The following is a 14,953-nucleotide window of genomic DNA, read 5'->3' on the forward strand; positions in this document are numbered from 1 at the left end:
TAGAACGTTAGGCGCGGCACGGGAGAATCACACAATCAAGAAACACAACAACCACAGCAGGTCAAAGAACGCCGACGATCGATCGGCGGGTCCCGGCCGCCGACCGCCGCCGCTCCTGGTGCTCTGGCCGCGGCCGTCTCTTCCGCTCTAAATCCTCACGGAGACCCCGCCAAGCGGCCGTCGAGGGAGGCCCTCCCGAAAAGAATCATGGACAGAAGCATACGCCCCCACGTCCCTTCGAATGGCTGACTGCAGGAGCTCCGGAGCTTTGCCGATCCCGACCTTCTCCCCGCGCCCGAAAGCGGGCAGGGGCTCCCGGTGCTGACTCCAGCCGCGGCCGCCTTCCCCTCTCTCTCTCTCTCTCTCTCTCTCTCTCTCTCTCTCTCTCTCAGACACAGACCTCCAAACAAGCGAATGTCCTGCCTCAGGCGTCAGACCGTTACCATCCCCATGGACACCGTGAAGATTATCCAGTCGGAGAAGTTCCCCAGAGAGTGCCCCGTGCCCGTCACCCAGCCGCGCTACGCCCCGCCCCCCAGGGTGGCGTGGGACGGCGGGGGCGAGGGCGAAATAATCGTCAACCAGGCGTGCAGCGACCTGGCGCTGGAGATGGCGGGCGCGGCCATCGTCCCCCCCCGGCCCATGGCGTCGCCCCCGGCCCCCCTGATGAGGAGGGAGCAGAGCTTCCTGGCCCAGCGCAAAGCCAGTGCCAACGAGATATGCTACCACCAGTTCCACTACAAGATGGAGGACGTCATCGTCAACCAGTACGTGCTGCGCTCCTCCTCCACCTCCTCCTCCACCACCTCCTCCTCCTCCTCCTCCGCCGCCGGGCCCGTCATGCCCTGCGAGCCGCTCGACTGCCCCACCTGCGGCCACACCTACAACTTCGCGGGCAAGCGCCCACGCATCCTCTCCTGCCTGCACTCGGTGTGCGAGGAGTGCCTGCAGATCCTCTACGAGTCCTGCCCCAAGTACAAGTTCATCTCCTGTCCCACCTGCCGGCGCGAGACGGTGCTGTTCACGGACTACGGCCTGGCCGCCCTGGCCATCAACACCAGCATCCTGAGCCGTCTGCCCTCCGACCCCAACGGGCCGGTGCAGTGGGGCGGGGATGCCGACCGTAGCTGCTACCAAACGGTGCGGCAGTACTGCCAGTCGGCCTGCACCTGCCAGATCGCCAACCCTCTGTCGTCCTGCGGCATCATGTAGAGGCGGGGGGCGACACTGGCATGACCCAACGCTGCCCCACCTACGCCCCCTCCCCGCCCCCCTTTCCCCTCCTCGCCCATCCCCCCCAATCCCTCACGTGCATAAATCCCTCCACAGATGTATCTCTATATATTTAATAGCTCGGACGGATGCTGTGTGGGGCTGACGGACGCCCATGGACGCCGATTGACACTTGCAGATAAAACAGGGAGAAATATAGCAAATAAATGTATTTTATGTATGGACTGGAATCCTATTCACCCTCTCTTGTTTGGACGTGTTTGTCATTGACATCTCTTTACATGGGAATGCCAGAGGCGGTCTGTCCCCTCGGTGAATAAAGGTTAAACAAAAAAAAACAAAACAAAAAAAAAAAAGCCTTGTCGGTCTGGGCTGTCAATGTCTGTCAACATAAAAACAAATAAAAATAAAAAATAAAAAATATAAAGATATTGGTATTCAGCGGCCGATCGGTGTTGTTCACTTACGGCAGGGTGGCACATTTCCGTTATTTTCAACAAAAAGTCTAAACAAATAGGAAGTATTCAAACGTATCGATCGATACTTGCGACGAACTGCCTGCTCCACTCTCAGCAGGACAATGAGATGAAATAAAACCCCAAGGCAGGAAGAGTAAATTAAAGAAGAAGAAAAAGAAAAAAATCAAACCTCCGCATCTCCAGCCTTTTAATACGATTTTGAATCGACTACGCACATAAAACAGAGAAAAACAGGAACACGTGCACCTATCAGTCATTGAGCGGCTTTGTGAAATACAGCACAATCAGAATGAACATAAATAATGAATGCCAGCCTGAGCAATAAATAAGTCATGGTGGTGAGCGGTGGTCGTTCGGATTGGGCCGTCGCGTTTTCAGGCGGGAAGAGTTTTCCCCCTTCCTCTGAAGAGCTGCCTCAGCCGGTGGCCGGGGGTCCCCCTCTCGGGCGGACGAGTCCCCTGGCTTCAGAGAGAGAGAGAGAGAGAGAGAGAGAGGGAGGGAGACGCGTTCAAATATATACGGCACAGGACGGGTCCCTCTCACAGCAGAGAAAACCTGAGGGAAGGTGCTTTGCTGGGGGGCGAGAGCGTGGAAGTGTTGGAGAGGAACAGATGCACAGGCAGAAAAATGATCCGCCCTCCTCCACTCCCACCCGACTGTGCATTAGTTTTGGACCACTGCTCCGGCATGGATGGGTGCCATGTTGGAGCAGCAGGCGCGCACGCACAGACGCACGCACGCACGCACGCACGCACGCACGCACACACACACACACACACACATACACACACTCCTACAAGCAGCAGCTCCTGAATGATTTATCGTTTACTTCCCGTGTTCCTCCCCGAGGGGTCGCTGCGGCGCCTCACCTGTTTTCCTTCGAATCCCAACTATGACTCATTCCCTCTCTTTTGGAAGAGCTTTTCCTTATCGTCCACCTTTTACTTTTCTTCTCCTCTTGCGTTTCCTAATTAGAGACGAGAGTTTTAGGTTAATAATAATAATAATAATAATAATAATAATGATAAAAAAAGTCAGAAATCATTCATAAAATTCATAAAATTTTTACGTATGGACATAATTCAAGGTGGTGGCATGGTAAGGTGGTGATGCATGAAGGAATTCCAGTGGGAAATTCATATAACAAATTAAAGCTCAAGTTCAAGGTCACGAGATTATTTGTCACACACATACGCATACGTTCATGCATATATGCAGTGATGTGTCATGACACCCAAATACGAAAAAAAAAACAACGTTATGTTAAATACAACGTTATGAATGTTTTTATGAAGATTCTTTACCTGCGTTTCCTCCTGCTCCTCTGTCTGCTCAGCCAGGACGTTTTCATTCACATGCTGCCCCCTGGTGGAGGGTACGGGTAGCACGTTTCCTGCATAAAGACGTCAGAATTATAGACAGACAGACAAACAGACAGACAGACAGACAGACAGACAGACAGACAGACAGACAGACAAACGGATAGATAGACAGACAGACAGACAGACAGACGGACGGACAGATAGATATTGATTGTAAGGAGACTCACTCAGACGTCTCGTTTCCAGGACTCTTGTATCAGATGCGGATCTCTGCCGAAAATCGAGGGAGCTGCACCGTAGACTCCCGGCGGAGATTCGCTCCAGATCCCCGGCCCCGAGCCTCTCGCTGACAGAAACGTCGTCTGCAGCCGTGGTGCAGTCACACGGGCGGGATTCAGGATGCTGACGGGAAATGAGACGCTCAGACAGGAACACGCGCGGGAACATGCGTGTTCAGACATACGCTACGCCGGAATCGCAAAGGAACCGCATTGCAATCGGCGGAAACAATTCGTTGAACAAGGGTCTCGACCGTATTTCTGTGTGGTTTTCGGGCTCACCCGCTTGGCCTGGTGCTCCTTGAGGCTGTCCATCTCCGTCTGTAACCCGTGGTTTCGCCGCTGAAGCCTGGCGATCTCCTCCAGCATCCGACAGACCTGCTCCAAGTAGCTCAACCCGGGGCTCAGGGCGTCCCCGCCCGCCGCCGCCACCGCCACCGCCACCGCCGCCGCCGCGCTCTGCTGCTGCACGGACCACGGAGAAGAACGCCAATCGTTTGTTATTTCATACCATTGACAGCACGGAGGCCGAGGCGGGAGTCACTTACAACGTGTTGACGTGACGACAGACATGAGTCTCCACAGAGAATAACAAAAGGTGGAAGGGGACGGCATGTGTGTGTGCGCCCGTGGCAGCCATGTTAAAAAAAACATTTTAACCCCGTTAATCCCACGACCCAAACCGCCGCGTTTCATGGCTCTGTCACATGAGGCAACGTCAACACCGCGCCCGATCACCGTCATGACCTCATTCCTGCCACATTAAACACACAGCGGCTTTTTTAACCTACCTGGTGGAAAATATGCCTGTCACTCTTCGGTGAAAAACATAGCAGACCGATCGCCCGCCCGCACACCCGCCCGCGCACCCGCCCACGCACCCACGCGGTCGACGCTATCTGACGATCGCGAGCGTCCCCATTCCTCTCGCGCCTCTGGGACACGTCACACCCGGATGGACTGGTTTGCGATATCACAGCGGCCCGCGACGGCTCGGTGGCATGAAAGGGCCCCGCTCCGTGTCATTACATGCCTGAGTTCCTGTAAATCTGAGAGCAAGACGGGGCATGCGTAGGCCTCGGAACCCGTTCAGCGTGGGGGCGTTTGGATCCGCTCTTTGACTTTTTCTTTTGCGCCCTGGTTGCAAAAAATAAAAATAAATCCCAAGACGACGGATAAATAGTATGAGTATGAGCCAAGCGGTCGTCTCACAGAGTCTGCCTTTGAGTCCGAACTCACCTCTGTTTTTGGCTGCGTCGGCGGCTTGTCATGGCAGAGGGAGAGCGGCCGCCTGCACTGCTCCAATCTCTGCTGGCTAGCTGGCTTTCGGGAAACGCAACTCTCCGATCGTCCACATTTCGTCTGGCGGCTTACGGCGCCCTGCCTGCCGGGGTCCGTCCTCAGCAGAGCCCGCTCCACTCGGCGGTGCAGGGAGACGGAGGAGCCTTCTGAAGGCACCTCCACCGAAGGCTCCAAGGAAGATAGCGGAGGGGTGAGCGGGGTTGTTCCGGGGGACCGGTCCTCCTCTCTGCCCGTGAAGACCGGCTCTGCGTTCGTCTTTGCTCCCGGCCAGATGCCGCGGGGAGACGAAAGAGACGTGTGAGAACTGGTCATTTCCACTCCGGAGTCTTCCGACTCCGACCGCAAATGAATTCCCAGGTCAGGCGCCGAGCCGCAATTCTCCGCCGAACCCGCGTGGTCGCATCCATGCCCGTTTTCCGCCCGCAGGTCCGAGAACGGCGCTCTGTCCGTCACCCAGATCTCCAAAAGGTTTCCAAAGCTCCTGTAGAGATTCATCTTTCCAAGCCCCCGCCTTCAATCGTCAAGTCGGTGCCGCTACCGCTCCGGGAAGCACCGTCGCAGGTTCAGACCGTCTCCGCAACGACCGAGGCGAGGTGATGTAGAATTTGAAACATCCTCACCCTTCCGCCCAGATCCCCTCGACCGCACCTCCTCCACCAGGCGGTCGTGCATGTGCGAACGTGCTCCTTCCTGTCACTGTAACAACTCACCTGGGAGGCGGGCCGAAGGGATCTGACGACTCTACGGCCCGGGGGTACGTACGCGGGAAGCGTGTCACGGCGTGGCCCGCCCGCTCTTCCCCTCCGTCGGCTGCAGAGGAGCCTCTGGGATCCAGAACAACTTCCTCTAACGAGTGACAATGAAAGAGAGACGGACGCGGTTACCACCGTGCGCCATGGCGCATTTATTGCGCAGCTTGGGAAGATATGAATGGGTGCCGACAACAAAACAAAGAGGCAATCGCAGACGCCACATAGTACTGGATTATTCGGGAGCCGGTCTTATTTTACGAGACTTGCAGAAAAGAGCAGAATGAACATTCCTGCGCGGTGATACCATCTACATTCCTGTCCCCAGGTGAATAGCCACAGTGTGGCTCATCGGGTCAGAAACACAGACTCACGCATGAGCACAACAGACACCGGTGGCGTTCGACGTTTAGCGCCTACAGTGGCTATTTGGGGGCGGTTTTGTTTGCCCTGGGTGAACCATCCGTCATTGTCGTGCTCCTAAGCCTCTCATTGTCGTGACGCTATTGCTAAATGGATCACTGCAAACCACATTCAGGAAGAACCGAACCAATAGTGTGATCTAATAACGCTTTGTTTTTTTTAAGCATTCGTTGTGAAATTATTGAGATGAGCTGGTGGCCCACGGTAGATGTAGTGTATGGACTTTTTCTGCCATTTGCATTATCATTATCAGCCTAAAAGTGTGCGTCCGGTGAGAATCACCGTCTTGCTGAGTGACGTTCTGATTAGATTCACCAGATCAACCGGTGCAGAATTTCGTTTTTTTTTTTTTGAATCCGAGGGCCGACGGGCAAAACGAAACACGGCTCCCCGGGGAGGGGGTGGAGGGACCCGGTCCCGGGGCAACGCAGGTTCCCCACGGACCGTGCTGTGTTTCGCATTTCTTTTTTTACATTTATTGATTTTTGTCGCCGAATAAGGCCCCTTCGCCCTACTCTCCCTCCTCATTTATTGCACCCGACAGCATTGTGGATCTGTGTCGGGAGAACCAGGGAGGCTCAGCGGGCGCCATCGAGGCAGTTTAGGTTTGACGCCCGTCCTTGGTTTATGTAGTTTAAACCTTATTTTCAACCAAAAGAGTGACCGCCACTTCAACAAATACAAAAGGAATTTCACAGATTATTTATTGCTTAAAATAATTTATGTTACTGGACCCTTCCAAAATGGTGTCTGCCTTATGAATTATGTGGTATAAAATTTAGAAAATTATTTATTTATATATAAGAAAATTTAATTTACAAAAATGTAATATATATATATATATATATATATATATATATATATATAAAATGAGATTTTGACAATAGGAATCTTTAAACTGTAGCCAGTTTAAAAAAAAAAAGTTTTTTCTTTTAGATTATGAGTAAAGTTAAATTAAAAATAAAATTCCTACCTGATAATTTCATTTTTAATAAATGACAGAATAAATCATCTTTATTTTAACTGGAATGTTTTATATCTTGTCAGCAGAATTGTCAAGTTTTACACCAGAGCAAGAAAAGGAGACATTAGTGTTTGGAGAGGGAATAACTTGGTTTCCACGTTTTGGGAAATAATGTTTCTTTCACTTAAATCATCATTTCTCTTGTAAATATTCATGAAGTTTCGATTTTTGAAGTTGGCAACTTTCTCACGCAGTTCCTTGTTGAAACACATATACACACATAACCGCCACCTTTTTACACATTCTTCAGGAAAATTATAGTTTTATGGGTTGTAAGTTTTGAAATGACTTTCCTGCAGGTAGCTTCCAGGTGGCCACTCGGGGCTTGACCACCGAGCCGCCTGTTCTTTAATCCGTATCCATACCATCTAAATAAGTGCTGAAATGAAGGAATAATGAGTCACATTGATGAAACACCAGAAGCACTTCGCGACTTAATCGTAATAAGTTGTGCAAATGTTCCCGTTCACGTCATCGAATGGTATCTTATTGAAGTGTACACAGGGACCAGCAAAACATATAATCACTCGATTAAAACACGTATTGTGACTTCATCAGTCAACGATGGGCCTGCGGTGCGGGGCGTGGCCGCTCGTCTCCAATTGAAGGATTATGGTTCAGCTGTAAAACTGTATTTCACTGAACGTGCTACAAACTCACTTCACAACCTCGGCGTCGTACGACCACGCGCTCGGGAATATGGCAAGTCTTTTATTTATGGAGTTGATTGTCACTGGGCATGAGAGAGTGCAGTCAAAATGAACACGGTATAAACTTGACATTATTGCATAATTACACTAACCCACACACACACACACACACACACACACACACACACACACACACACACACACACACACACACACACACACACACACACACACACACCACACCCGTCAATGTTCTCCCCATCCTCAAGTTCAGTAACAGTCTATTCAAATACCTGACAAAAAACAACAAGAACAACACCATGATGGCTTATATTTGTGCAATTAATTCTACCCCTACCTCCACGCCGGTAAAATGTAAAACGACAAAAACAAACAAACAAAAAATAAAACGCGACGTGCTTTAAAAAGCCGCCGTCACCGAATGACGCCAAGCGCTGATGTTTCTCTGCATGCATTATGATCCATGCTGGGGGGGGGGGGTTGAGCTTTAAAAGCAGGATAACCAACACTTAGAAGACACCACCCAGACTCCACTGCCTCAGGGTGGAGGAGCGCGGCGTTTGGCGCTCTATAGCTTGCTGTACTCCGTGGCACTGTCGCGTTTCGGATCAAAGCTACACATGTGGGGGAACCGGACGGCGCCGCTACACGGTTCTGAAGCTGTGCGAGGGGGTTATACCGCCGGTGCAGGGCGAATTTTGACAAGTGCGATTTTGGCCGAGGCCTCGAGACCGTCACCCGTACACAGCCAAAGCTTGTAATCCGTGGTTGAGCCGTTGTGAGACGTAGCACTGTGCCGGACGGTGACGTAAATTCAAAGATCATCAAAAATAAATAGTCGGTCGGGCGTCGATTCGAGTGTTTTAGGCGAAGGCTTGCTCGGCCTCGCCTCCTCCGCCCAGCTTCGCCGACATCGCCGATCGGGCTAACCGTCCCAAACGTGCCCCGTCCAACCGCAGCCACCGTGAAGGATGTCTGCACCTGGGGGAGAAACATTCCAGGGGTTGATCAGGAGCCGGATAAATTAAATGTCTTCACGCGGACCCGAAATGAAATTGTTTTTACCTCCTAGGCTGCGCCCCACCCGGGCTCGGGGAGGCGGGCGGTGTCCCGGCGGAAGGAACGCCTGCCGCTCCAAACAGCCGGGCCCAGCGCAGCCCGCCCCGGGACGGGCTCCCGTCCCGCACACGGGGGCTCGGCTGCTCCCCCGGCGGAGGCGTCTCTCGCCCTCCCGCGGCCTCCTGCGGCCCTCCTCCTCCGACGCCTCGCCGGGAGCGCGGCTTCCGCCCGCAGCGGCCCCCTTCGGCGACCCCGTAGACAGGGAGGGGCTGTCTTATTTGCCAGCCTGACCACGGACCCCCGTTGGCCACCTCCGCACGCGACGTTCCGTTGGAAGTGGATTTGGGGGCCGCCACCGGACCTGTCTGCTTGCTGCTGGAACCGGCTCCTGCGTGTCTCTCGGCCTGCAGTTGTGGCCAGCTGCTCATCAGGAGGGTGTAGCAAGCCGAAGGCGGAGGAGGGCTGCACTGGTCGTCTGCGGAAATTAGCCGTCCGCTCTGCAGGAGCCGAGGCTCCAGGAGGAGGTTGAGGTCAAAGGGCACCGCGGAGAGCGGTTGCAGGAGCAGGAGCAGCTCCTGGAAGAGCGGCTGACAGCGGCTCTGAGAGACAGACAGGAAGCCCCAGGAGTGGTAGTACGCTGCCACCACGTCTGTGGAGAAGTGATGCCGTAAGAACCGTGCCCAGATGATTTGGGAAAAATGTATTAAAATAAAACAGACTCGAAAAATTACCCTTTTGGCTCTGGAGGTTGCTTAACCAAAATTCCAGCGATCTCAGACTGAAAGAAGTGAGACAGCTCGTAGTTATTCAACTAATCACTGTTTTTTATTGATTATTCTACTTGGAAGACAGTGAAGACTGAAATGTTTTGACAATGTGGAATGTTATGTATTATGTATATTTTGATTTGGGTACAATTCAAAAGAGCTTTGGCAAACCAATACCAAATTAAATTACAAGAGTGATATGACATTCACGTGCATGAATTTCGACCAACACAACAATTTCTTAACCAATGGGGTGGACATAGTTTTTCTTAACATAAATTCAGAGAGAAGTGAGTCATAGACCCATCACGGATTTGTGAACGGAGAAGAGAACGGATTGTCCAGGCATCCATAGACTCTATATAATATACAGGACATAATGGTTCCAGACATTCCAGAATGTCAAGTACTGATCAGGTATTCCATCCATCCAACCCCTACAGGTTGATCTAAAATGGTCTAATATTCTAACAAGGTATTGATTCACTCGTCCCCATTGTTTAGTAATTGTTTGGGGTATTTTTTTTGTCTCCCATGGATGAGAAACTTACTTGAGCAGACCCATGATGAAGGCTCTCAGTCTCATGCAGTGGCTGCTGAGCTGGGGACATTGTCTGATTTTGGACACCAGGTTGTGGAGAACTCGAGAAGAACGACCTTCAATGAAAAAAAAAAAGAAAAAATAATAAGAATAAAAAGAAAAGGATTTTTAAAAACAAAGTACAATAACAATAACTCCACATAGTAAAGGTGTTAATAAATGGCATTAAATCACTGCATCAACCTTATCATCCATCTGAATCCTACAGTATTATTATATTTTTTAATTATGCAAACATGCGCAAACAATACACAAAAAAGGAAGAGTACAATACTAAAATACTTCAATATATTAAATCCAACATAATAACATGCAATAATTTGTTTCTTATTTATTTTTTTTTGTAAATATGCAGGCCTATGGTTCATTCAGTTTATGCATAAAGTTTGCAAAAGTAATTTTATTTTCGTGTAAGTGAAAATGACAATAAGGCAGAAAAATACATTATTTTCTTAATACAAGTAATGCAATAACACAAGGTCATATATATTATATTACATTATCTGATATATGAATTTAGGAATTCTATTATATAATATAATATAATATAATATTATATTATATTATATTATATTATATTATATTATATTATATTATATTATATTGTATCATATTGTATTATATTATATTATAGATTGTATTTCAACCTATCTGACTGGAGACTTCCACTACACTCCAGGAGTGGTTGCGGCGCTGGCCAATGATGAGATCTAGTTTGTGATCCCTGAGTCCATCTTCCAAAATGTTCTGGATTGTTGGACACAAATGTTCAAGGACCAGGCCAACAATAGTGGGACTCCGAGAGCTGTTACCCAGTCGCATCTGTGGGCACGAGAAGACACACAGCAGATGAACGTACACTCGCCGAACACAAAATGATAAACATAATTATATTGGAGATTTCTTTCATGGAAATGAGACAAGAGGCACTAAGCATCGGCCCATTTTTTGAGAAATGTGATTGCTTTGCATCTTTTAAGGACAGTGGAGTGCTCCCGCACAATGACATTTCATACCTTTTCTTCATGGTCCCTGCTACTCCCAAAATGAGCCATAATCAAATCCACTGCCCCGCTCACAGATCTGAGCAAACCTAGAGGAATCGGACGGACGGGGAGTTATGATAATGTGCGAGATGAACAGCTACTCAATATTCATGGCGTAATCAAAATTCCCTCTTCCCTTAGCGCCGACACAACACCCTGTTGCTATATTTGCAGGAGATACATAATACATGATCATAGAAACTAGGTCAACGCGTAGAGAAAAAAATGTTTCACAAACACATTTTCAACATCGAATTGCAGAGACGCAAGATAAAGGGGCATTCCGTGGCAGCAGTGATGCTCATTTTCTTGCGTTTCACCGCCTCATCTGTTTTTTTTGTCTCTCTCGCTGGCTCCTATCCGCAAATGTCACGGTGAATTCTTTATGCGTTTTGAAGCTGCCTCCACCGCCGCCACCCCCAGCGTTCGCCGCCGCTGCGCACATCTCCCCGCGCTGATCGCCCGTAGCCACGTTCAAACATTTTTTAACGCGTCGAATTTTAAACCCGTATGCGGCATACCCCATTTTTTTTCTTAAGCCCCAGAAAATCCTGACAATGCTCATCGCACATTGCGAGCGCTGTAGCCATCGCAACATAGGCCCTCTCTTGTCTGTCTGGGTTGCAGCTCGCAGGCACGCTCACATAGGCTGGAGAGCGAAAAAGACTCAGCCAATCCCGTGCGGGGAGAGTTAAAAATAGGTCACGTTTGAGAGAAAGCCCCTTCAGGGTATTGAAGGCACTGATACAGTACTGCAAGTTCTTATTGCGGCTCGTTACAACAGCCCATCGAGGCACAGAGGATCCCGGTCCAGGCAGAGGAGCCTAATCATTCCAGACGAATAAATCATTTTAAAATATTCTTCATCTGAATTAAATTTGCAATATTGCTTATTCTCACATAACATACGTACATGCTGAAAGTACTTATTATGTTATAGCCTAATAAAACGTCATCGTCTATACATCCATTAATCAGCTGCCTCCTACCTCGCCTCTGAAGGTGGCTGATGGACATGGACTCGTAAGAGGCGTCGGGCGAGAGGCAGAGCTCTGTGGGGGGCCTGTCACTCAGCATTAGGGAATCACAGCGTCGACTCCGGCTCTGCTCCTCGCCGGGCCCCGCCGTGCCCTGCCGCGGACATGCCTTGGAACGGGCCAGGGAGAGCAGAGAGCTCAGGGAGGAAAGAGGGGCCACGGTGGAGAGGGCGGCCGACAGGCCGCCGTAAAAGGAGGCGGGTTCCGCGGCGGGCGTCGGGGGACGGCGCCGCCACTCGTCTTTAGGTTCCGACGCTGGGTTCGGCGAGAGGGGCATCAGCAGGTGTCCGGGTTGGGTTTGGCTGGCGCCGGGTAAAGCGGGCGGGGCAGGAGGAAACGTGGATTGGGTCTGAGGTGGAGTCGGACTTTCACGGCCGGTTCCTGTAGTGGCGCGGGTTTGTTCAGGGGTAAGACTGATGAGGTCATGGCAGGTTGGAACCTTCCCGAGGCTGGACTGATTTTGGGGCGGAATTAATGAACCTGGACTATTGCTGTTCAGATTTAAAACATTTTTGTCTTGAGTTGGGCCTGCATAGGGGCTCGTATTGTCTTGCAGCTGAACAGCATTGGGCTGTGGACTTGCATGGGTTAAATTGATGCTGGACTGGGATGTGCACAGGCTGGTGTGCCTGTTGCCTGCGCTGGAGTGGCTCCACGTACGACTGTGGCTGAAGCATTCCGGACTAGGGGTGCAGGTGGAACAGGTGTCAGAGCTGGAAGGAGCCTCCAGGAGAATGGGACCAAAGTTGCCCATCGGCGAAGGCTGGAGGCGGGTGGGGAGCCGGTCGCCTTCACCCTTACACTTGGACACGGGCTGGGAGCTGCTGGGCTTGCTGCTCTTGTGGCTTATATACTGGTCGAGCAAAGTGCCCAAGTGCTGGGTCTTGGGGTTGCCCGGTGGTAGTAGGACAAATGGCTGAATGGGCAGGGAGGTGGGTCTCTGGGCTTTGCTGTAGCGCACCACTGGGGTAGCCCATGAACATGCTCCTGAGAGAGTAAGATGACAAGAATGAGGTGGTAAATGTCTATCAATATCCTGACATAAATTGTTATTAATTATACATGAATATGTGATACGATGATTAAAATGAAACATGTCGTTTATCTCTCCGTAACTCTGTGGCCTTACCCTCGTCCTCGGCTCCAGTCTCACAGTGCTCCAAAATCGCCGGTGGGTGCGCGGACACGCCTCGGCCGCCTTGGCTTAAATTGCTCCGCGTGGAACTCCTGCTGAGACGGACGGGAGCGTCGGAGCAGCGCCGGACGTAATCCGTTGGCACCGTCTCGCAGAGGGGCTTCTCAGTATAGGCCGGCGGATTATAGCCTCCACGTTTGGTGCAATCAAAACCACCGGTGCTTTGCAATGGAAAAGACCCAGCTCCGTCAGTCTGCTGTGTCTCCTTTTCCTGGGGGTAATAGGAAAGTCAGGACTCACTTTGTGTATTTTTATATCTTTGTCTGCACGTTCTTCAAAACATAAAAATAAAAAACCCCACATACATGATTACTCAAGAAACTAAGATGTGAGAGATATTTAGATGGATCATCTAGATTCGGTAAATCTATGCATATCACGCGAACCGGTTTGGGAGTCAAACTTTTAATCTTGAATTTAATGCTGACGTACCTTTTCGTCTTTCCGGTGCCCTTCCTTCCCTTTGCCGAGAGAGAATGACTCTGATGGAGGCACCAGGCCGCTCCGCCTCTGGCCCTCAGGGCGGCTGCCGAGGCCGGACCAGGCAGGGCTGGGCGACTGGGAGGGCGGGTCGCAGGTGACCAGCTTGTAATACTTCTGGTTGGTCCCGGTCGTCAGCGTCACCGGGCTCTGGAGACACGCGGTCAGGTCGGACACCTCCGGAGAGGAGGGACCCCGGGACGCCGGCTCCAACGGGTACAAGTTACAGTTGGAATCCAGGCCGCGAGGGGACCAGCGCGGCGCGGACGGCGTTGCCTTCGTCTCCTCTTCTAGGGGCGGCGAGACGGTTCGGGTCCCGCGTCGGGGGTCACGGCCGGGGGACCGGGGAACGGGCCGCAGGTTCAGGAAGACCGACCCCTCGTCCGGCGGCTGAGGTCTCGGTGCGGGGCTTCCGAGGTTGTCGTGGGGCGTAGCGGGGTTGTTGCTCTTGTTGTAGATGGTGCAGAAGTTAACCAGGATGCCATCAGAACTGTTGCAGGAGGAGTCACTGACCGACTCTCGATGACCAGTATTGACTGACTCTGGACATTTGGGTTGCCCGAAGGTGAAACAAGGCATGTTACTCTTGCGCCTGGCTGGGTCCTGCCCACAACCGCCAGATTCTCTGACATCGAGAATTTGGAATTCGGTCGGCGGCGGGTCCAGAGAGTTCGGCTGATTAGACAGACTCTCTCTGTCGCTCTCCAAATCCAACACAGACGGCTCCCCGCCCCGCACGCCGCCCGCGTCCGCGATAGGAACTTTAGGATTTCTGGGGACATTCCTCAGCGCCCAGTTGAAATTCCCGTGCAACACAAAGGAGGAGTCCTCGCGGTATTTGTGCAGGTTATCTCCGTCGCTGTCTTCATCCTCCTCGTCCTCTTCGAGATCGGCGCTGGGGAGAAACGGGTTGCGGGATCTCAGGCCGCCCCTGGCCGCGGGGCACTCCTTTGTCCTGCCGGACCCGGCCCGCTGGAGGGCGTCCTCCAGGGACGAGCTGGAGTCATACCTCCCACTGCTGTCGCTCACCGCTTCCTCCTCCGCCCGCTCCTCCTTCAGACTGCCGCTGGAAGCGCGCTGGCGGTTGCAGGCCAACGCCGGCCCCCTGTGGAGGGTATCCTGCTCGGGGAGGGAGACGGCCCGGGTCACCCCCGGGGCGCACAGCCGACCGGGCCTCTCGGCCGCGGAGCACAGGGCCTGGACGGGGAGCTGCCAGGAGGGAAGCTGCACCACCGGGTAGTGGCACGTGATCAGGGTGTCTCCTGAAAGGCTGGAGGCCCGGATCAT

The 14,953-nt window shown here is 51.8% G+C and overlaps 3 protein-coding genes across 3 annotated transcripts; 1 reads left to right on the top strand and 2 right to left on the bottom strand.

The window, feature by feature from the left end:
• Positions 1-414: 414 nt before the first annotated feature.
• On the top strand, positions 415-1,212 carry rnf208 (ring finger protein 208; the record flags this gene model as incomplete). Its single annotated transcript, XM_080017775.1, has 1 exon — positions 415-1,212. The coding sequence occupies one exon, from the start codon at positions 415-417 to the stop codon at positions 1,210-1,212; it is 798 nt and encodes a 265-aa protein (XP_079873901.1).
• Positions 1,213-1,884: 672 nt separating this feature from the next.
• LOC307243116 (uncharacterized protein) lies at positions 1,885-5,141 on the bottom strand. The gene is made up of 6 exons (XM_080017770.1): positions 4,552-5,141; positions 3,595-3,777; positions 3,262-3,436; positions 3,017-3,105; positions 2,582-2,679; positions 1,885-2,174 (listed from the first exon to the last, which is right to left on the bottom strand). The coding sequence occupies exons 1-6, from the start codon at positions 5,107-5,109 to the stop codon at positions 2,087-2,089; spliced, it is 1,191 nt and encodes a 396-aa protein (XP_079873896.1). The 5' UTR covers positions 5,110-5,141; the 3' UTR covers positions 1,885-2,086.
• Positions 5,142-8,344: 3,203 nt separating this feature from the next.
• LOC307243022 (AP-4 complex accessory subunit RUSC2) lies at positions 8,345-14,953 on the bottom strand (the record flags this gene model as incomplete). The annotated part of the gene is made up of 9 exons (XM_080017673.1): positions 8,345-8,462; positions 8,547-9,189; positions 9,272-9,318; positions 9,859-9,964; positions 10,556-10,730; positions 10,925-11,001; positions 11,944-12,978; positions 13,121-13,397; positions 13,619-14,953. 9 exons carry the CDS (start codon positions 14,951-14,953, stop codon positions 8,345-8,347), a joined length of 3,813 nt encoding a protein of 1,270 aa, XP_079873799.1.

The sequence above is a fragment of the Zeus faber genome (genome assembly GCF_960531495.2).
Source record: "Zeus faber genome assembly, chromosome: 17".
NCBI classification, from domain to species: domain Eukaryota; kingdom Metazoa; phylum Chordata; class Actinopteri; order Zeiformes; family Zeidae; genus Zeus; species Zeus faber.

Coding starts and splice junctions, on each gene's coding strand:
- LOC307243116 (XM_080017770.1), bottom strand. CDS start 5,109: ATGAATCTCTACAGGAGCTTTGGAAACCTTTTGGAGATCTGGGTGACG. Junction 3,106..3,261: donor CCTGGAAACGAGACGTCTGA/GTGAGTCTCCTT, acceptor GTCTTTATGCAG/GAAACGTGCTACCCGTACCC. Junction 2,175..2,581: donor TGGGATTCGAAGGAAAACAG/GTGAGGCGCCGC, acceptor CTCTCTCTGAAG/CCAGGGGACTCGTCCGCCCG.